Source organism: Biomphalaria glabrata, chromosome 5 (assembly GCF_947242115.1).
Source record: "Biomphalaria glabrata chromosome 5, xgBioGlab47.1, whole genome shotgun sequence".
Taxonomy (NCBI): Eukaryota; Metazoa; Mollusca; class Gastropoda; family Planorbidae; genus Biomphalaria; species Biomphalaria glabrata.
The window spans coordinates 50,873,730-50,895,512 of record NC_074715.1 but is presented as its reverse complement, the minus strand read 5'-3'; the positions used below and the strand labels follow the sequence as shown (position 1 = coordinate 50,895,512).

The following is a 21,783-nucleotide window of genomic DNA, read 5'->3' as shown; positions in this document are numbered from 1 at the left end:
GTATGTACGGTTCAAGTGGGGGGAAACACGTGTGCTGGTTGACCTTATTTCTGCCGATGGTAAATATCATGAACACGGACATTTGTTTTATTTAGTTCTTTATTTTGAAGTGCCTGTACGTTATAAAAGGCAAGTGGCGTTCAATGTAGTCCTCAATAAACGGAGAAAAAATATGTCAAGACATGAACTGTGAACTTATTTATAAATAAATGAATGAAAAACTGCCATGGAATCCCCATATTGATGAAAATATTTAAAAAATCAAACAAATCATTAGGGTTTATTTTATTAAAAGAAATTTCTATAAATCAAATAAGAACATAAAACTAAAATGTTATTTAACCTTGGTTAGGCCAATAATAGAATATGCATCCTCTGTTTGGGACCCCTCAACTCAAGAAAACATTAAGAAACTGGAATAGACACAAAATAGAGCAGTGAGATTCATAACAAACGAATATTCACATCTGACTAGAGTAACACCTTTAGTAAAATCACTAAATTTAGAAAGCCTTCAGGACAGAAGACTCAAAAGTAAAGTAGCTATCATACATAAAACACTGAACCATAATCTTCAAATACAAAAACAAAAATTTAATAAAATACTCAGAAAGACACAAAGATAAAGGCACATTCCTCGTTCCAAATGCTAGGACAAATATGTACAAATACTCCTTTTTCCCTAGTGCTATTAGAGCATGGAATGGGTTGCCTGAGCCAGTCTGGAAAACCAGTGACTTGGCACAATTTAAGCCATTGGTTAACATGCATGACTAATTGCATGACGCGTAGGACGTAATCATCTTATTTTTTCAAGTAACATCTGTATTTTATAATATAAGATAAGAAGATAAGTTTTCTCACTAGTTTATTTAGAAAACCATTGCTAACAAAAATGTAGCGCCCTCTATGTAGCAAAATTGTAAAAAAAAAACATTTTAGTAGCACACTAAATACATGAGGATAAAAAGAAACCTCGTGTACTACGAACTAATTTACAAATGAATATCGCACTAAAAATTACCAAAAAAAAAATACGCTTATAAAAACATTACAAAGAAAGAAATGAATAAGTAAATAAAAAATCTAAGTTTCTTAACCAATCAATATCAATGGAAAATTAATTTGTCAGAAATGATAATACACCCGTTGTGTTCCTGGTGTTTCTAGAATTTATTCAAGAACTTGTGACCATATTTGTAAACGAAACCTAGATCTATTTGTTTCATTAACTATGCCAATGTTAAGACTCTAATAAATACTATTAATGCTGTGACATGACCCGAGGTTTTAAAATGCGCTCTATCTCGGTAGAATGCTTTCTCTCTCAGTTTGGTCAAGGTCAAAAGCATTTGGTCACGTGAGAGATTTAGAAAATCAACAAAGTCCTTAGTCTCCTCTTAGTTCACATTATTAAAATCTAACATGGCAACTCCACTAAACTGAATGCCCGTGATAACAAAAGTTTATAAACTGCACTAGCCTACACACAAGAATACTAAACATGATACAAACACGTTTTTCTTTGTTTACAAGTAAAGGTTATTGGTCAGTGTATAGGTCAACTGACCACACACGCCGTTTTTCACATACATTTTGAACGGAGGATGCTAAAGACATTTTGTCTTTGAGAGGGGACCTCAACTTGATCAACTAGGGGGGCTAGACACCACACCACAAACTAGTCCAATCAATGTACTTTTATTAATTTTCTTTCAGACGATATTTACCAACGATCGATGGATATTGTAAGTCATTTAACTTGACTTAATTCATTCAACTTAGATCTAATAATTTCATTTCACTTAATCTTGGGTTGTAGCGTTGTTTGAAACGGAAGTTCATTGGTCTCTCCCTCTTGTAGGAATACATATGACAGACAGACAGAGAGAGAGAGAGAGAGAGAGAGACAGACAGACAGACAGAGAGAGAGAGACAGACAGACATACAGAGAGAGAGACAGACAGACAGACAGACAGAGAGAGAGAGGCCGGCCAGCATTTCTTTGTGGCTTACTATTAGCAAGTCTCTGTGCTCTAAGAACCATAAGAGAGAGAGAGAGAGAGAGAGACAGACAGACAGAGAGAGGCCGGTCAGTATTTCTTTGTGGCTTACTATTTGCAAGTCTCTGTGCTCTAAGAACCATAAGAGAGAGAGAGAGAGAGAGGCCGGCCAGTATTTCTTTGTGGCTTACTATTAGCAAGTCTCTGTGCTCTAAGAACCATAAGAGAGAGAGAGAGAGAGAAAAGCCGGCCAGTATTTCCTTGTGGCTTACTATTAGCAAGTCTCTAAGGCTGATATTAGTCTCTAATCATCCTTTCTTCAGGTAACACTGAGTGGCAGGTTCTGAAATCGCTTGACGGTACTGAAGAGTTCCAGTAGGAAAACCGGTCGAAGAGCTCCGATCGTTTATCTTGCAGACGATTTAAATAGCTACAGTAGTTCCCCAACCAGAGGATGAACGACAAACTCATCAGTTTACTTCTAGTATCTTATGCCTAGTTAGAGAATTTACTCTCTAATTCTTTAATTCCTTTGACAGCCTAATCTCGCAGCTTTTCTGTTCTATTTATATATGGTACGTGGGAAATGGGCCGGTAACTGTGGTTGGAATGATCATCCACTGAAAGTGATTACATCCACTTGCCATTACGTACAGAAGTGATATAGATCTAGATGACACATGTCTTGACGTAGCCACGTACAATGCATTTGGAAGAAAAGTGCTCACACCAGTATTTGTTAAGTATCCCAGACAACAAGAAGGGGTATGTAATCTACAATCTTACGTAATATATACTGAACAGAGGGCTGCAGTTAAGTACTTTAAACTAAGTGGACAGACCAAAAGATCCAAGGAGAAAGAGGTCAAGTGGAACAAAAAATGTTTACGGTGGTCAAACATTGAGAAGAGGGTTTTTCTTAGTTCAATTTTGTAATTATATTTGTTTCAATAATCAACGGATTAAAGGTTACATGTAGCGACTATACATAAAACCCTGAGCCATAATTTACAAATGCAACAAGACACTAAATACTCAGAAAGACGCAATGAAAGAGGCACATTTCTAATTCCATTCGCTAGAGAAAATTCGTACATTCTTCCCTAGTGCGATTAGAGAATGGAATGGGTTGCCTGAATCAGCCAGGAAAAACAACAATACATGAAATACATAGGACGTAAGTATCTTCTTTCTTGAAGTAACGTATGTAATCTAGATCTATAAGATGATAAGACAAAAAAAAAATCAGCCAATACAAAAGACTAGATCTAGAATCTAGATCTTACCGTAAAAGTGCAACGGCTGCTCCTGCTTAGAGGCTTTTCTATAAAACCCCTAGATCTAGCTGTTTAAACCAAGAGAGGAAAGGAAAAGTGGCAACACTATTTAAAGTTTTGGTACGTGAAGTTCTCATTACAATGCAAGCTGTTCATTTCAGCTACTCCCGTGGATAGTGTGAACACCAGTAGCCCACCAAAGCCGCATGTTAATTAAGTCCTCCACAATAACGTAGTCGCCCTGCTCATCAGAAACACAAGGCACGCACTCACTCAGTGACGTCACTCCGACTGGGGAGGCGATCCCGCACAAGTGGAGTTTCCTCTCGACGCAAAACAGCGCCGTGCAGGTTTCACTGCGGGATTTGTGTTGGATCTATTTTTTATAAAACGGAAAGTAGGTAGAGTTTACTTTTTCAAATGCCACCTTCCAAGTTCAATATAATAAAAGACTTTGTAACGTACGAGTTTACATTGCTTCCAGAAGCGACGTTTTGTGTGCCCCAATTAACACAAAGCCAATTACTTCCTAATTATTGTAAGAACTGGGTGGGACCTGATGAAGACTCCAACAAAAGTTTATAACTTCTGTGTTGTTTCCTAAAGGATAATACGAGATACTTGTCACACCCATGTGTTGTTTGGAAGACCAAATGGATTACATCAGCGTTTAAGTCGTGAGGGAGGACATGCTGACATTGAAAAAAAAAAGGGGGGTCCTTTTTTTTTAAAACAAAGCCCGGTAAAAAGTTTGTACACGTTATTTCTCCCACACCCAATCTCGGATCAAGCTGAATTTGTGCACATCAAACCAACTAGAGCTTGGCCAGGAAGGTTCCTCTCTCGAATAGTCTATGACGATTAAAGGTGGAAGCCTTTGGGAAGCTAGCACACCGACAAACCTTCTGACGACCAAGACTTCAGCCAGGATAGGGACCTGGAACATCAGAACCCTTTATAGTGGCAGAGTGCTAAGCAAGAGAACCAACGTTGCAAGGCAGGCACATTAGATCGGTATCCGCAAGGGAAGTGGGCAGGCCCACTCAAACCTGGAAGATGTCAGTCATCAGCGAAGTTGAGGATACTGGAATGACATGGGAGCAGTCGAAGAGAGCTGCTCAGAACCGAGAGGTGTGGTTGTGGCCTTAAGCTCCCCTGGGATTCACAGGAATACCTCAAATTTAGGAGTGGAAGATGTCAGTCATCAGCGAGGTTGAGGATACTGGAATGACATGGGAGCAGTCGAAGAGAGCTGCTCAGAACCGAGGGGTGTGGTTGTGGGCTTAAGCTCCCCTGGGAATACATTGAAAACTCAAATTTAAGAGTAGGCCTACACCACTAGAAACGATTTGAGAAACACTGCGTTACACATTCAGCTGTCTAAACCCCAAGTGAGAATATTGAAGATTAAATGTAACAACGTAAATATGTGTTGATTCGATGAAGATTGTAACACAGTCGGGCGTCAGATGTACACAGTCTTTTTACAAAGTCACAGTGTCCCTGTAGTTGTGACAATACGGTGAAGGACATCTTGTAAACACTTGGCCGCCCACTTGGCGCAGACCAGAGAGTCATGGACAAGATCACAGCGAGACCTTCGACTACTTCGTATTGAAGAGATGAGAAATAACAGACGAAGAAAGATGTAGATCTGGTTGCATGTAGAATAGTTCCAGCACTGAAGTGTTATCTTATCTTATCTTATATAATACAGACGTTACTTCAAAAAAGAAGATGATTGCGTCCTACATATTAACCAATGACTTAAATTCTGCCAAGTCACTGGTTTTCCTGGCTAGCTCAGGCAACCCATTCCATGCTCTAATAGCACCAGGGAAGAAGGAGCGTTTGTACTAATTTGTCCTAGCATATGGGATGAGGAATGTGCCTTTATCTTTGTGTCTTTCTGAGTATTTTATTAAATTTTGTTTTTGTATTTGAAGATTATGGTTCAGTGTTTTATGCATAATTGCTACTTTACTTTTGAGTCTTCTGTGCTGAAGGCTTTCTAAATTTAGACTAGAGTAACTGTCGAGAAAAGATCGGTAGATCTGTCCTGTCTGTTCATTTCCGGAGAGTAGAAATATATGTGCGTCTCTGTGTGACATTCAACGGCTTCTCTCTTCTTGGTCTCAAAAACAAGTCGTCATGTTTGGTTTCCGCCATGTTAGATTTATGTCTCAATGTTTAATAATAATAATAATAATAATCTTTATTATCCGTATGGAAATTTGTCTTACAATTTGTGCATTACACCAAACAAAAAACATTATAGGCCCTAACTATAAGAAACCAAAGTGTACATTCACACCAGACTCACTCATAATTTACATGTGACAAAGTGAGTCATTCGATACAATGATTTGATAACCTACGGCCTAGAACTGTTATATATTAGTGTACTAGGCCCCTGAACCAATCAATGACTTGATGCAGCGCACATACACGCAACACAAACAGCCTACATTCCTTAAACCCCCCGTACTCATTGGCACTTGTTTAATAGGCCTATAATGGATAACCCCGAACTCAACATATTGGATGACAGTAAACTCAGAATGCTGATGACAATGGACTGCTGACAGTAAAATCAATTGAAAAACCTAGATCTAGTAAAATGTCCTGTGATGAGGAACTATTGCTTCATCTTAAGATGAGATTTTAATAAATGTTCACAATTTCGCAAATTGTGATTAAAATGTCAAGCACATTATTATGCTGATTTGTCAAATAATTTTTTTTTAAAAGACTTTTAAGGTAGGATACAATCAAGTTAACTATGCTAGCACAGCAAAGAACGACAACTTCCGTTTAAACCAGCACAAGAGAAAATTACTTATGGCCATACTTAAACGCTTTTCAAAAGTTCAAAATACCCAGCAGTTGGATGCTATAAAAACCAAACTTCAACAAGACAGCTGCAGATGTATGAGCCATATATATATATATATATATATATATATATATTTATTTATTTATTATGCAGCTCTACACTTTTCTCAATAGCTTGGAGAGTGATGACGAGTGAAAAAAAACAAAAAACAATTAAAATGTGTCTTACATACAAGCCAAATGTACTAGTGTATAAGGCAATGTAAAAGAAATCTAGAAAATGTTGTGCACTGTAGGAATAAATGCCATGTGGGAATTAGTGGGTACAAGTTAAAAAGGTGCACACTGCTTGGCTACCTATCAAGGAGGCAGAGTTGGGTTCACCTAAACACCTCAAGGTAGCACAGAAACCTTCTGTCAGATCTCCCCTCTTTCTTCAACTAAAGAGATTGAGCATGCAAACAAAAAAAATTCAATGGTATAGTATAATAGGAGTGGGCAGAAAAATATAGAGGTGCAGATCTTAGAAAGGAAGTGGAGATGGATTGGTCACACCCTTAGAAAAGATACCAGCAACAGAGCTAGGCAGGCCTTAGAGTGGAACCCCCAGGGAACAAGACGTAGAGGAAGACCAAAAAGAACATGGCGACGCAGTATATTAAAGGAAGCAGAGAAAACCGGAAAGAGCTGGGAAACCATAAAAAAAACTAGCAAGAGACCATGGAGAGTAATGTGTTTTTGTTGAGGCCCTTTGTTCCATGAGGAACCCAAAGGAATGATGATGATGATAGTATAATAGAAGACCTTTCTTGAAGAAGGTGAGAAGTCAAATTGTAGAACAGTGTTTCCCAAACTTTGTTCCACAGAACCCCAGAGTGTTTCACAAGGCCTGAATAGGTGTTCCACAGAACCCCAAGTGTTTCACGAGACCTGAATAGGTGTTCCATGAACTACTGGAACAATTAACTAGTAGGCCACCATGTGAAATAAAGTGTTTTGCTAAATACTCAGAAAGTGTGAAGTGTTTCGTTAAGGGAAAAGTTAGGGAAACACTGTTATAGAGGAATAAATTATGCATATCCCTTGTAACCTTTTATAAAACATCAAATATGTTTCCTTCCTTTCTAGTCAATGCACTGTAAATATTATTTCATCTAGAACTTAGTTATTAAATACAAATATTCTTTCTACCCTAAAAAAATATTTGTCCGTTAAAACTTACTTCAAATATGCAAAAGCATTTACCTTTATTCTGATATTTTAGTCTTAAGCATTGGCTGAATCTAGCATTAGGATAACAGAACACTTGATGATGTTAGCATATCAAACAGCAGATGGTGTCAGATGAGTCACAACCAATCCACACAAACAACATCAACAAGACAACATTATGAAAACCAGTTGTAAATAAATGTCAGCTCAAAAAAACAAATATAAATGATCTGATTTTATGCACAAAATTCATTACCTCATTCCTTGTATTAGGTGACCAGACTGCAAAGTGTCAGTAAATGGCATGCAGCAAGCAGCTAAGCATTCAATTAGATAGTGTTACACACTAAATGCACTTGTTGGTGTCCATGCAAACAATGATGAACAAATATGCACTTTGTCCTAATGAGAATAGTCGCAAGTGGTTAATAGTTTATTGATACATAACAATTTATTAAAATTTTAAAAACTTATGAAATTACTGAATAAGTTTCGATTTCTTTTTTTAAATTTTTGTACCATTGAATTTTGATAAAATATCATTGGTTCTAAGTCAACTGAACCAAACCATATATCTGTTCTAATTGGAATATAATACTAATGACTCTTGATAGTATGACACTTCATTATCCAACGCACTAAAAAAATCTGATGCTGCATTTTTGATAATCTGACATCCCTCCAGTCTTGTAACCATTTCACAATCAAAAATAGCTTCAAAATTAAACAGTGTCATGGGCATCCTGTTTTGAAGTTGCAGGAACCCAAAACATTGTAAAGATAAAAGAAAAAAAAAATGTCATCTATATATCTTCAGGGTGCCCCCCCCCCCCCCCCCCAAAGAAAGAAAGCAAAAATGGGGGGAGAGGGATCAGCCAAGAGCATCTGCGGTGTTCCAACAGCAAGATAAACATGTGCATGCTAATCAGATTGAAGCGCTAATTTGCAGGGTAGGTGGGATATGAGGCTGAGTGACAGAAACCATTGAGTACAAATCCTGACTGAGAGTAACTGAGCGACTAAAAGCACCACAGATACATTCTACCAGGTACCCCCACCCCCTTTGTACACAAAAGAGCACATTTAACATGCTTCTAAAATAGGCCATACAAAAGCAGTAAGAAAGTTTTTTTAAACGAATTAAAAATAGGTACAGTAATAATAAAATGTTGGCTGCCTGACTGGTGGTATGGGTTTGATTGTCCTCGTGATGGTCCCGAGTTTGAACCCTGCTTAACACCATCCCCTGCCATTCTGCTGAAGGTTTGGATAATCATGGCTCAATCCACAAATTACAAATCTACAAGAGTAAATTCCACTTTATTCCATTACTGTGCATTGCTAACAGGTTTCCCAAGAACAGCCTTGAATAGTATGAACATAAATATTCATGACGGAGGTCGTCAAAGACAAGGTTGAAGTATCATTTTTCTGTCCTGCACATGATTGCAAGTAGCAGTACTGCTCAAACAATTGAACATTTTTCACATCAATACTTCATTCCCTTTGTATGCAAGAAAGTATATATCAGTGGGTTTAAACCAGAAGATATGAAGGATTGAGTAGGGTTTTAGAGTTATTTGGCACATCGGCACACTTTAGGCCATGTCGTGCCCGTAATCCCTCTAAGGATTACTCTCCCTTCATACAACAAGAGGGATTGAATAGGACTGATGGATATGTCATCGCAGTTTACATGCTGAACATAGAACATTTTAGGTGTACACGGATGACTGCCAGACCTACTAGAGACCTACTATTATAAGGGTTACGTTATAAGAAGTGATTGTTTAGCTGTACACTGTACTGCTTTGAACTTTAAGGAATGTTGCAATGTCTAAACTTTATTTATAATGTTATTATTAGAATAAATAATTATCTAGATCTAAAAGTACTAAAAGGTTACTTACCATTACTATCTAGATTCTAGCAGATGTAGATCTAATGATAGTCACAGGCTAGAGTAGATCTAGAATCTAGAATTCTAAAAATTACTAGCTAGATCTAGTCAGTTTAGGGGATCTAGATAGACACTATAAGAAAAATAAAGCATTAAACTAAATTCAAGATGAAATTATTCAAATGATTCCAATTTTTAAAAAAAACAAAGCTACTTTTTAATCCTCATAATTCGTCATCTGAGGTTAGAATTAAAAAGATTTATATGAAATAATATAGATCTAGATCTATCAATCAAGAATAATCTAGATCTAGATTTAAATAATTTAATCCATCTGCCATCTCAATTTCAGGCTAGGCATCTTTGTTACTTTGTCTTACATTAGTTACATTACACTGAAGTCTGAACTACACTCAACACTGTATCACTGTTGTGTGTTGGAGGGTTGGGTCACTCTAGCTAGTATCTACAGTTACAGTGCTAAGTATGGTACTAACAGTAACTAACAGACAGTAAAGTAACAAACAGTTATTTCCACTTAGTAAAGTTCATTTATTTAGTATATTATTTACACTATTAAACTATTATCACTATTTACAGTGACTTACAAAGTTACAGTCAGTTTCACTATCAATTAATCAATCTATCATGTCATTCATGACTATCCTATGTTACACGTAACACTGTTAGTGTTACTGTTACTAGTGTTACACATGACTTTGTGTCATTGTTATAAATCATAAATGTATAGTATATGATATATTAGATCTATATCTGATATACTAGAATATATCATTATCATGATTATGTCAATTATGATATTTATAAATATTTAATTTATAAAGTTTATACTTTAGTTTATAAATGTTAATGTTTATGATTTATGTTATCTTTAGACTTTAGAGTCTACGATTATAACTTCATAAGACTCTGAGTCTGACTCTTCACTCTCTAGTCTCTACTCTAAACTCTAGTCTAGATTACTCTAGACCTAGTCACTCTAAGTGACTCTAGAATCTAGAATAGTAATCTAGACTAGATTACTAGATTGTCAAGATGATGATCTATTAAATAATTAATATTATCTAGATCTAGATCTACATAATCTAAATCTAGATTCCTAAACTAACGATAACAATGATTCTAGATAGATCTAGATCTATAAAATAAAAATAATAAATATATAACGAGATCTAAAATTTAGATGTGAAACAACAAATTCTCAAAAGGCTTGTACCAGATTAGAATCTACAAACAAGCATAAAAATAATGATAATAAACATTGTTTAATCCGTGAATGCGTATCAACATTTTAAGAAATCTCAAGAAGCTAGTCTACAAAACCCCCAGATTTGATAATAGTCTCCAGTGACCACATTCACATACTGTAAAGTGGAGGGAGAAGGGTACGCCTACATTCACTTGGTTGACTTATTATTAGGGTTACTGTTGGATTTTTTTTTAAATTTAGGCTATTAATATTACTTAACAAGTGTCCATTCTTTCCTAGTGCTATTAGACCATGAAATGGATTTCTTGAGTCACCAGGAAAACTAACGTTTTAAGTCATTGTTAACATGCATGACTAGATTGACACATGACGTAATTATAATATCTTCTTTTTTTTTTTTACTGACGTCTGAAATGTATAAGATAAAATGATAAGCTAATATGCAAATATGGAATTGATGGTAGTGTAAAAATACTAATGTAGGCTACTACTTATATGGGACCGCGGTCTGTGACCGTATCTATTCTTCTTATATTATATAATACAAACGTTACTTCAAAAAAGAAGATGATTACGTCATATACCTTTCTCACCCATTTATTTAATAAATAACTTTTAATTTCAAATAACGGATCAACTCCTGCTAGCATAGAAACATTTAACAACTAATTAATCAAATAACCATTGTGCCACCAATAGTTGTAAAATGTTTTACATGTTTCGGATGTTCCTTCAGAGTTGAAGATTATAATTACTTCCTAGTCCAAACCTCCCGCAGAACGACGGGGGATAGGAGCGGACAAGGCTTGAACCCGGGACCATCGATAAATCTGAACGACAGTCCAGCGAGCAAACCGCACGACCAGGCAGCCAATTAAATGTAGCTTCAAAATTACCAGTGTCATATTTAAGTGCATCCTGTTTTGAAGTTCAAAAAATTAGTTGCAGGAACCAAAATTATTGCAAAAGTGAACGAATTTTTTTTTTTTTTTTTTTTACAAATTTACAAATATACCTTTTTTGTGACACCTCCCCTACCCCCACACAAAAAGAAAGCGAAAATGGGGGGGGGGGTTCGAAGCAGTCAAAAATGTTCCAAAAGCCAGATGAAGATACGCTTATACAGTGATGCCCAGCCTGATTTGACCTGCGGGCCATTTTAATTTCCGACACTCGTGTCACGGGCCACATGACCGAAAAGATACAAAAACGTAATGAAATGGAACTAAAACTATTTTATTAGAAACCCGTGGATCTAGTACTTACATTAATTAGTGAGATGTTTGAAGTTAATATTCTTTTCTACCCTTCGGAAAAATGACTTCATTTCTCTAGTTAAAATGTGAGCAACATTATATCCAGTTTAACCACCAACTTATTTTCTTATCTCTTTTTGACAACTATTCAATCCTTCAATCTCTAGGCGAAGTTTAACAATATTTTATTCGCGGCTCAAATCAAGACTGCTGCCATATTTGTTTTTTTTTTTTTTTAAAGAGCCACACTTTCTTTACAAATCAAATACATTGGCTTATAATCATGTTCCACAAAAAAGTAAAGATCCGTTAACTTTTCTTGTTAGATTATGCATCTATATATAGCCCCAGTTCATAAACACACTGTTAAAGGTCATAGCAACAATCCTTTAGAGAATAAGGTTAGGACCCTAACGTAGGTAAAAATAACTTTATCAACCTTTTTGGAGAGCCTTCATTTCGGCAGGCCGGATGGAACCACTTTGCGGGCCGTATTTTGGGCATCACTGCGCTTGTAGATGGGATCACTGGGATATAAAGCTGAGTGGCAGAAACCCCTTCAATTGCTTACCTTTCAAGGGGATGGCGTTCAAACTTCAATTAACTGATTGACGCCTACTAAAATCTAATTACTAATTAATTAAATGAGTGATGATGTTTATGATACAAGTAATAAGAGCATATGTCTATTTGTGTACAATTTAACGCCGGATTTGAATAAGGGAGAAGAAGCGTCTAGGCCCCCACAATCTTTCAGTTGGCAACACTGCCGTGGTTAAAAAGTGTTTGCTTATAGTATAGTGTGCTGAGGTGCTATTAATACACTTTGGATCTACTACATCGCGTACTAAAGATTCCCCATCTATGGGGGAGATGATGTTAAGGTCATCTATTTCTTTGCCCAACTGTTAACGTGCACTTTATAACCGTGCCTCCACTACATCGTGTAAACCCTAAAAACTTACATTTTTGTTACTAAAATTTGGTTACTAAAGAATTTTTAAAAGAAAGGAAAATACAATTTTATGTACTAGTAGTGCTTTTTAGATATTAGTATTTTTATTACCCACTATTAGAGCATGGAATGGGTTGCCTGAGCCTGCCAGGAAAACCAGTGACTTTGCAGAATTTAAGTCATTGGTTAACATGCATGAAATGATGCATGGCTCGTAGGACGTAATCAACTTTTTTGAAGTAACGCCTGTACCGGTATATATAATATAAGAAGAAGATAAGATAGTATTTTGTATTAATCAATGCGTTTCTTTTATATGATGCGTGCTTTTAGATATTAGTATTTTTTTTATTAAGTTTTCTAAAAAGTGTAGGGGCCTCCTCAAAAATTCGGCCCCGGAGTCTTCACGTATTTAAATCCCGCCCTGCACCACACACACATACACACACTCAAATATGACAGTACGTCCAAACAAAGGCCTATATGACCAGTTACAGGGTTTGAGGCGTGAATATTGCTTTAACTTTGCAGCATCCTAGTGCCTTCTTCTCAGAGACTTACATCAGCATGTTTCCAGTCGCCTCTTGGAGTGTATGACACTATCTTGCAGGAACTAAAAGTTTACAAATTCATCCAAAAAAGCAGTGGCGTAGCTTTGATGGGGGATGGGGGGGGGGGACAATGTGAAAATCCCCCCGAGCCCCCACTTGACGGGGGGGGGGGGCAAATGAGTAGTCGAAATTTTTTATTTAGCCTACATTAAATATGAATTATTACGCCATTATCTCGTGTGCTGATGTCGAATGTCAAAATGCAATCTCCTCCCCCTTCCGGGCCCCCAAATGATGGCAAATTTTTAGCTACGCCACTGCAAGAAGTACGATTTTACATCAACAGCCTCGTAAAATGATGCCGGACCATCATCGTCACAGCTTAGAAGGAAGTAGGACCAAGACGTCCAAGTCAATTTAAATTACTGTCTTTTCTTGTTGTTGTTTTTTTCACATTTTAAATTGCACTATTGTAATGACTGTCAAAGACTCATTTTCATGCTAAATGTACCCAAGTCCTGGACCATATCATAGTGACACATACAACGATAAAATAAGATTCAGAATGCGACATATAAGATCTTTAATTCCATTATTTTCACTATCATACAGCAAAAATAGTTAGAGTCCACCTTTTGACTATATATCCACAAGAAACCAACTGTCTTGCACTAGGAACAAAAACACCCCCTTATCATGAGTTACCTTATGTTTTTCCAAACATCTCACTAAATAAAAACAACCCAAAACAATAACAGTTTTGAAACTAACAACCTGGATTGCCCCCCCCCTTCTCCTCTACAGTAAACAGGAGACCCAGGCTGACCAGAACTCAGTCCTGACATTTCTCCCCCCTCTAATTTTTGTCTGTTTCTGGGTTCGTTTGAAACAGACAAACTTCCGATAAGAGATTTTCCAAACGTACATATATCAACATGCAAATAAAAGTAATCTTGGTACTAAAACATAGCCTACAGTTTGTACAAAAAAAAAATGTATCCACATGAAATGTCAATACTATACACAACCTGCTAGGCAATAATAATTATATGTATATATATATATACATATATATCAACATGTAACAAAAAAATAGTCAGTGAACAAGCATATTTTTCCGAAATGTAAATGTTATATACAACATACTAAGCAATTACAATTATATTTATATATATATATATATATATATACACATATCAACATGTAAACAAAAAATATTGTGCAAACATATATTCTACCTTTTGTAGAAGGCGGTTAATTACATATCCCCAATCCTAGCAAACAAATAACTTTGAAATGAATAAATATTGAATGTCAGTTATCTGTAATCAATGTCATGTTGGTCTATTCTGTTAGTCTAGATAGAAAGTCAGCAATTACATTTAGTTTGCCCTTTAGATGTTCTACATTAAAGTTAAATGATTGTAATAATAGAGCCCAACGACAAATTCTATTATTCCCATATGTTGCGCTCTTCAAAAAGGCCAGTGGTCTATGGTCACACTGAATTGTGAATTTAGCGCCATATAAATATCTGGACAAGCGTTGCACCCCCCAAACAATGGCAAGGCATTCTCTCTCTATCACCGAATACCGTTGTTCTCTGGGCAACAGTTTTCTGCTCAAGAACTTAACAGGATGGAATATTCCTTTTACTTCCTGCAAAAGGCAACATGATATGGCTATGTCCGACGCGTCTGTTTGCACAATAAATGGTCTATTAACGTCTGGTAATTTCAGTATAGGATCCCGTGTCATGCACATTTGAATTTTTCTTAATGCCCGGTCACATTCTGGAGTCCAATTGACCCTCGTCGGTGTCCCTTTTTTTAACAATCCAGTAATTGGAAATACTATTTCCGCGAACGCTGGAATAAATCTGCTATAAAAATTAGCAATACCTAGCAAACATCGAACCTCTTTTTTCGTTTTTGGTGCTTTTATATTTAATACCTTGTCTCTGTTATTGGGTTCTGGGTATATGTTTCCTTCACCTACAATATTACCCAAGAAAGTTATTTTAGGATACGCGATTTCAAGTTTGCTTGGCTTGATAGTAAACCCATATTCTTTTAGCCTGGACAACACTTTCTCTAGTGCTATTAAGTGTGATGACCAGTCATGTCCGAATACACAAATGTCATCAAAATAAAACACAACATTTTCCAGTCCTTTAAGAATGGTCCTAATAGTCCGATTAAAAAAACTAGGAGAATTAATCAGACCAAACGGTAGATATTTAAATTGAAAGTGACCACTTGGTACCCTGAATGCAGTGTACTTCCTACTTTTTTCTTCTATTGGTATTTGCCAGAAGCCTTTTGTTAGATCTATCTTTGTAAAAAATTTGGCACTATTAAGTTGTAGGAAAAGATCTTCTTGGTCTGGAATAGCCTCCGCGTCAAATTTGGTAACCGCGTTTAATTTCCGAAAATCTATGCAAGTACGTACTGTTGAATCTTTTTTCTTAACCAAAACGACAGGAAATGCATAGGGCGATTGAGACTCTTCAATAATGTCCATTTGAATCATGTTCTCTACCTCCTTGTCTAAGACATCTCTCATATGAATAGGAACTGCGTATGGCCTCAGTGTAATAGGCTTTTCTGTTGTGAGCTCAATGTTGAATGATTTAACCTTCGCTTTACCCGGTATATCAGTAATTATATCTTTATACTTCTCAACTAGCGTCTGAATCTGTTCTCTTTGGGATTCGGTTAATTCAGTATTGATACTAATATGTTCCCTGGAATTTGTACTCTCAAGAGTAGGTAACTCAGTAACTTCATCCTCTTGGTTATCATCTTCCTGGTCGGTTACAAGGGACGCTATGCACGCATGTAATAATTCTTCCCCTTGACCCCCATATAAGACATGAGACGCACTTCCCGAGAGTTGTAGATCACTATTTTCTTTACCCGTACATTCCGTGTTGTTTTTTTCATGATATTTTACTAATCTGTTAACATGAAGGATTTTTACTCGATTGCCTTTCTTTATTTTTACATTAAACTTGTTAATTCTTTTTTCTACTTTATAAGGCCCCTCCCAGTGCAAGGCTAACTTATTCTGTCTCTGTGGTTTCAGTAAAAGGACAGAATCACCTGTTTGAATATCTTTTTCTTTGCTATTTCTATCATAATACCTTTTATAATTTTCCTTACGTTTTGAGCTATTATTCTGAGCTATTTGACAAGCCACAGCCAGCCTACTTTTTAGGTCTAATAAATAGTCAAACACATTCTTTATTTCTGGTTCTACCTGTTGATTAGTAAAAAGATCTTTTAGAATTGACATAGGCCCCCTGACTTTCCTTCCATACAACATTTCATAAGGGGAAATGTTAGTAGACTCATTTGGTACCTCTCTGTACGCAAACAGAAGTGCATTTATAACTCTATCCCAATTCTTAGGTTCAGCTTCGGCCGTCTTTCTCAGCATGCACTTCAAGGTCCCGTTAAAGCGTTCTACGCCCCCATTTGACATGGCGTGAAATGGTGTTGATTTAACAATCTTTATTTTAAAAAACTGACATATTTCTTTGTATAATTCGGATCTGAATTGAGATCCATTATCAGAGAGTATCTGTTCCGGGAATCCTATTCTAGTAAAAATAGCACTTAGAGCTTCTATTACTACTGGTGTTGTTGTATTAGGTAGTGGTACAGCTTCCGGCCATCTTGTTGCCAAATCAACCAACGTTAAAATGAATCTATTCTTCCGATCTGTCATTTGGAGTGGTCCTATGATATCAATAGCAACTTTAGCAAATGGAGTGGAAATAATATTCATGCGCCCTAGTTCTACCTTTCCAGCTTTTCCTGGGTGTCTACCTCTTTGACAAAGGTCACAACATTTAATGTATGTTTTTATATCTTTATCTACCCCAGGCCAAAAGAAATGCGAATATACCCGATATCTGGTTCTATTTATAGACATATGTCCAGCTAAAGGTGTAGAGTGTGCTATTTCTAATATTAGTTCACGTCTATTCGTGGGGATTACAAGTTGTCGTTCTATTACCCCAGGGGTATCTTTTCTCTCAAATTCTTTGTAAAGTAGACCTTCTTCCACTATAAATGATACCAATCCCTTTTTCTTATCTTCGACCGTTCCTGCTTTCGCCTTTTCCCATAATCTAACTAACGAACTATCATTTCTTTGATCCTCTCTAAAATCACTGTCCAATTCCATCCACTTGCTTAGACCAATCCTGTCATTATCTTCCGATTTGACCCTATTGTCTTCTGCTTTCGCCATTGCCCTAGTAACAGCATTCCCATATAAAAATGCTTTAGCCTGACCAACATTTCCAATAATAATATCTGCTATTGGGTCCTTGAACATGGCCGCTACAAAGACTCCTTTTAAAAATGGAGTATCAATGTCTATCCAAGCAAGTGGATACTGAAAAGTTTGTCCATCTATTAATTTTAAAGTGAAAAACCCATCTATCTTCTGACTTTCTTCTATCAAACTTTCTCGGACCCCAATTATGCTCGCCCCTGTATCTCGTAGGACAGATACCCTTCGATCTCCTAAAAATCCCTCAACTATTTTCAATCCACCAACTGATTTATCTTTATAATCTAGAAAATTATATGTATCAGTGTGACATGCAAATAATCCCACTTGTTGCCCCCTTTCTGGTAATACTCTTAGTCATTGCTGTGTTGTCCCTCTATTCTCATTTATCTTTACCCGACACCATCGAGCAATGTGTCCGCCCTTTCCACATCTATAGCATATCACTTGTGTACCCTCTGTGTTTATATTATTCGGGCGACGACTGTTAGATTGACCAGTGGCACCAAAAGCTACATATGGGATATCGTTACTAGTTACTTTGTTACTTCCCTTTACAATATGTGTGGAGCCTTTCGTGGCATCTCTAAATTGATCAATACAGTCTAAGACCTCTTGGGCTGACGTAGGCTTTCGTAGCAAAATATCTTTCAGGGCCTCAGAAGATAGCACACTGTAAAGTCTGTCTCTCATTATAAGGTCAATTATACCGTCTACTGTCATTGGGGTTTGTGATGTTTTAAGCCAGTTGTCAAATGTCCTTTTCAAATGGACATAAAAATCTTTCATATCGTCCGTCTTTGGGGAAAGTTCATGCCACAGTGTTCGACAGGCTTCTTCTGTGAGTTGGGCTTGTTTTAGGAGCTCCCCCTTAACAAAATCATAGTCAGTGTTATGTATCAGTTTTGTTTGTATCATAAACAATTTTAGTTTTTCATTTAACTTGTGAGTGAGGACAAGTGGCCATCTTGTCTTGGGTATGTCGTTAGCAGTAGCAGTCGTTTCGAACAGTTCTAAGTAGAATAACAAGTCCTCGTTGTCTGTCATGCATTTTAGGTTTTTGTCTAACTGTTTATTCTGTTGGGGGTTGTCGTTAACTGTCATGTCTTTCTTATCCATTTCATGTTGTCTTGCTAGTTGTTTGTCCTCCATCTCTCTTATATGTCTTCTCTCCTCCGCTTCCCTTGTCAGTCTATCTGAGTCAATTTTCTGTTGGGCCTCTATAAATTTCTTTAACGTTTTGCCCTTAAACCCCAACATCTGAGCCTGGGCTACTATCTCCTCAAATGGACGAGGTATAAACTCTGACATTTTCCTAGAGCAGTGTCCTTTATTACAATATTACCTCACAAAATGTTATACATACAAAAACAATTAAAGCAAAATTAAAATAATACTAATACCTCTGTTCTTACTTATGTTGTTCAACTGGTACTCCAACAGGTTAAAGACAATTGTCCAAGGTTATCCAATAATGTGATTTCTCTTAGTCTATTTCAGGTAGATAATCCAACAGGTAATCCCAACATGGCTTTATACCTACGCGCGGTATCGGTACTTGGAATGTATCACAAAAGTTAAATTCATATAAGTATTATATCCAGCAGTAGCTTCTTCAGTATAATCCAAAAAGAATGTACCACAAAAGTTAAATTCATATAAGTATGAGATCCAGCAGCAGCTTCTTCAGTATAATCTAAGGAACGAGCGTATTGGTAATCCAATTATAAGGAACGAAATTGGCCCTGCATATACACTTATGTTTAGACGTACGAAGGGGTGCTACTATTACTTGCTAATAGTGAACACATTCGGCATGTTAAATCATTATTATTAGATAGTAACAGCCTAAAATACAGACGACGAGTTTCCGCTCCTTATGGACTTGAACTCTTTCATTAGTACACACTTGGAGATATGCGCTGTCTGGGTGCAGCAGATACTTCAGGTTACTGTACTCAGAGATATGCGTTATCTGGGTGCAGCAGATACTTCAGGTTACTGTACTCAGATATGCGCTGTCTGGGTGCAGCAGATACTTCAGGTTACTGTACTCAGAGATATGCGTTATCTGGGTGCAGCAGATACTTCAGGTTACTGTATTCAGATATGCGCTGTCTGGGTGCAGCAGATACTTCAGGTTACTGTATTCAGATATGCGCTGTCTGGGTGCAGCAGATACATCAGGTTACTGTACTCAGAGATATGCGCTGTCTGAGTGCAGCAGATACTTCAGGTTGCAGTACTCAGAGATATGCGTTGTCTGGGTGCAGTAGATACTTCAGGTTGCAGTACTCAGAGATATATGCTGTCTGGATACAGCAGATACTTCACTGGAGATTGATGCATCCATCGCATGTAGTTGTTTTGGACAGGCCCCCAAAATGTCAAAGACTCATTTTCATGCTAAATGTACCCAAGTCCTGGACCATATCATAGTGACACATACAACGATAAAATAAGATTCAGAATGCGACATATAAGATCTTTAATTCCATTATTTTCACTATCATACAGCAAAAATAGTTAGAGTCCACCTTTTGACTATATATCCACAAGAAACCAACTGTCTTGCACTAGGAACAAAAACACCCCCTTATCATGAGTTACCTTATGTTTTTCCAAACATCTCACTAAATAAAAACAACCCAAAACAATAACAGTTTTGAAACTAACAACCTGGATTGCCCCCCCCCCCTTCTCCTCTACAGTAAACAGGAGACCCAGGCTGACCAGAACTCAGTCCTGACAATGACGTAATAGATTGCTAAAAGCACCATTGCTAAGCAACGTCTGAAAAAAACAACTTTTTGTTTACTTCCCATGATCGCTTTGTGTTTCCGCTTTCCCTCCCCAAATATCTGATTTACTCTTTCTCTCCTAATTTACGATAACATCGTTGATTTGATCCCATTAAATTAATTTTTTGGTTTTAAAACTTTAATTTGTGTTATATAAAAAGAGCATGCATTCTTCTATAATTCTATACCAAATGTAACTTTTTTTTCTGATTACAAACAAGACTGTTATCGAAGTTTAATCATAACAGGGTATAATGTTGAGATATAAAAAATGAACATTTTTGACAGAAGGTGAAAATATAATTACTGAGATAAAGAGTTTATAGTTACCTACAGGGGTGGACTGACTGTCAAAATCGGCCCGGGCATTTCTATGCAATTCGGCCCACAAATTCTATATAATATGATGGGCATCCATTTCTAGGTCTACCTGTCCTCAAAGTCATTGTGTCAAGTTTGATAATGTATTAATATGCATATATACAGTGAACTCTACATCTTTATTAGAAATATAGGCCTTATGTTGCTTTTTAATCGCTCAGTATGTAGGCCCTAAAAGGATGAAGCCTGCTAGTAGCACTGTCTACGTATGAAGGCTATTACATTATTTCGGAAAATGTGTTAAATTAAAATGGTATTACACTGTAGAGTCTGTGAAAGATTTGTTTTTAAACACGACGCTCAGAGGGCCTTTTTATAAGAGAATATTATAAAACCTTTGATACGTACCATAGTGGCATCGATGCGGCCATTTCGGTTGCTCTTCCGGCCCATTAGGGTACCAGCCCACCGGGCATTTGCCCAAATGCCCATATAGCCAGTCCGCCCCCTGGTTACCTACCAGCTCATTTCTCTAAAGAGAATGGTGTGAAGCAGGATCGTGTGCTTACTCCAACACTCTTCGCAATATTCTTTGGAGCTATGCTAAACAAATAGAGGGCATCTACACCAAGTTCCTCACCGATGGCAGAATAGTTTACTTACGGCGCTTGCTCTCATGTACTAAAAGACATGGTTGCTACCAGTAGCCTAAATGAGCTGGCCTCTAGATACCCAGTCAATGACCGCAGCTGTGTATCAAGGATTAGACTCTTTAGTCACACGAGAAGTTACAAAGGGAAAAGATTCTATCTAGAGACGTGCAATACCATACAGGAGTTACAGGACAGGATTCTTTTCTCAACCGTGCATTGATAAGTAAACACCTGTTTTTTTAGAGTTAACTTCATACAAAAGAGAATCTTTAGGATGTAGGCTACGGGTACGAGTTTCTTTCTTAATATACGAATGCCTATTTTCATGAAGGATGCTGTAAGGCAGGGGTTCTTAACCTGTGGGTCGCGACCCACTTGGGGGTCGATTGACCATTTGCCAGGGGTCGCCTATAAAAATATGGATTATTAGTGTCCACTCTTCTATTGCTGTGTGTGTGTGTGTGGGGGGGGGTCGCGGCAGAG

At 37.0% G+C, this 21,783-nt stretch overlaps 2 protein-coding genes across 4 annotated transcripts in view; both read right to left on the bottom strand.

Annotated features, from left to right (window-relative positions):
• Positions 1 to 9,372, bottom strand: part of LOC106058790 (CAP-Gly domain-containing linker protein 3-like) — a 31,806-nt gene extending 22,434 nt beyond the window's left edge. The window contains exons 1-2 of one of the 3 annotated variants that reach the window (XM_056030621.1): positions 9,238 to 9,372; positions 7,584 to 7,729 (exon numbers count right to left, since the gene is read on the bottom strand). In XM_056030621.1, the coding sequence (XP_055886596.1) occupies positions 7,584 to 7,633 (50 nt within the window). In that variant the 5' untranslated portion in view covers positions 7,634 to 7,729; positions 9,238 to 9,372. Of the gene's footprint in view, positions 1 to 3,289; positions 3,568 to 7,583; positions 7,730 to 9,237 lie in introns of those variants that run through there. The other 2 variants (XM_056030623.1, XM_056030622.1) reach the window with 2 other exon arrangements.
• The window catches only part of LOC106067993 (2-iminobutanoate/2-iminopropanoate deaminase-like), a 434,175-nt gene that overhangs the window by 28,060 nt on the left and 384,332 nt on the right, over positions 1 to 21,783 (bottom strand). The window lies entirely within an intron of this gene.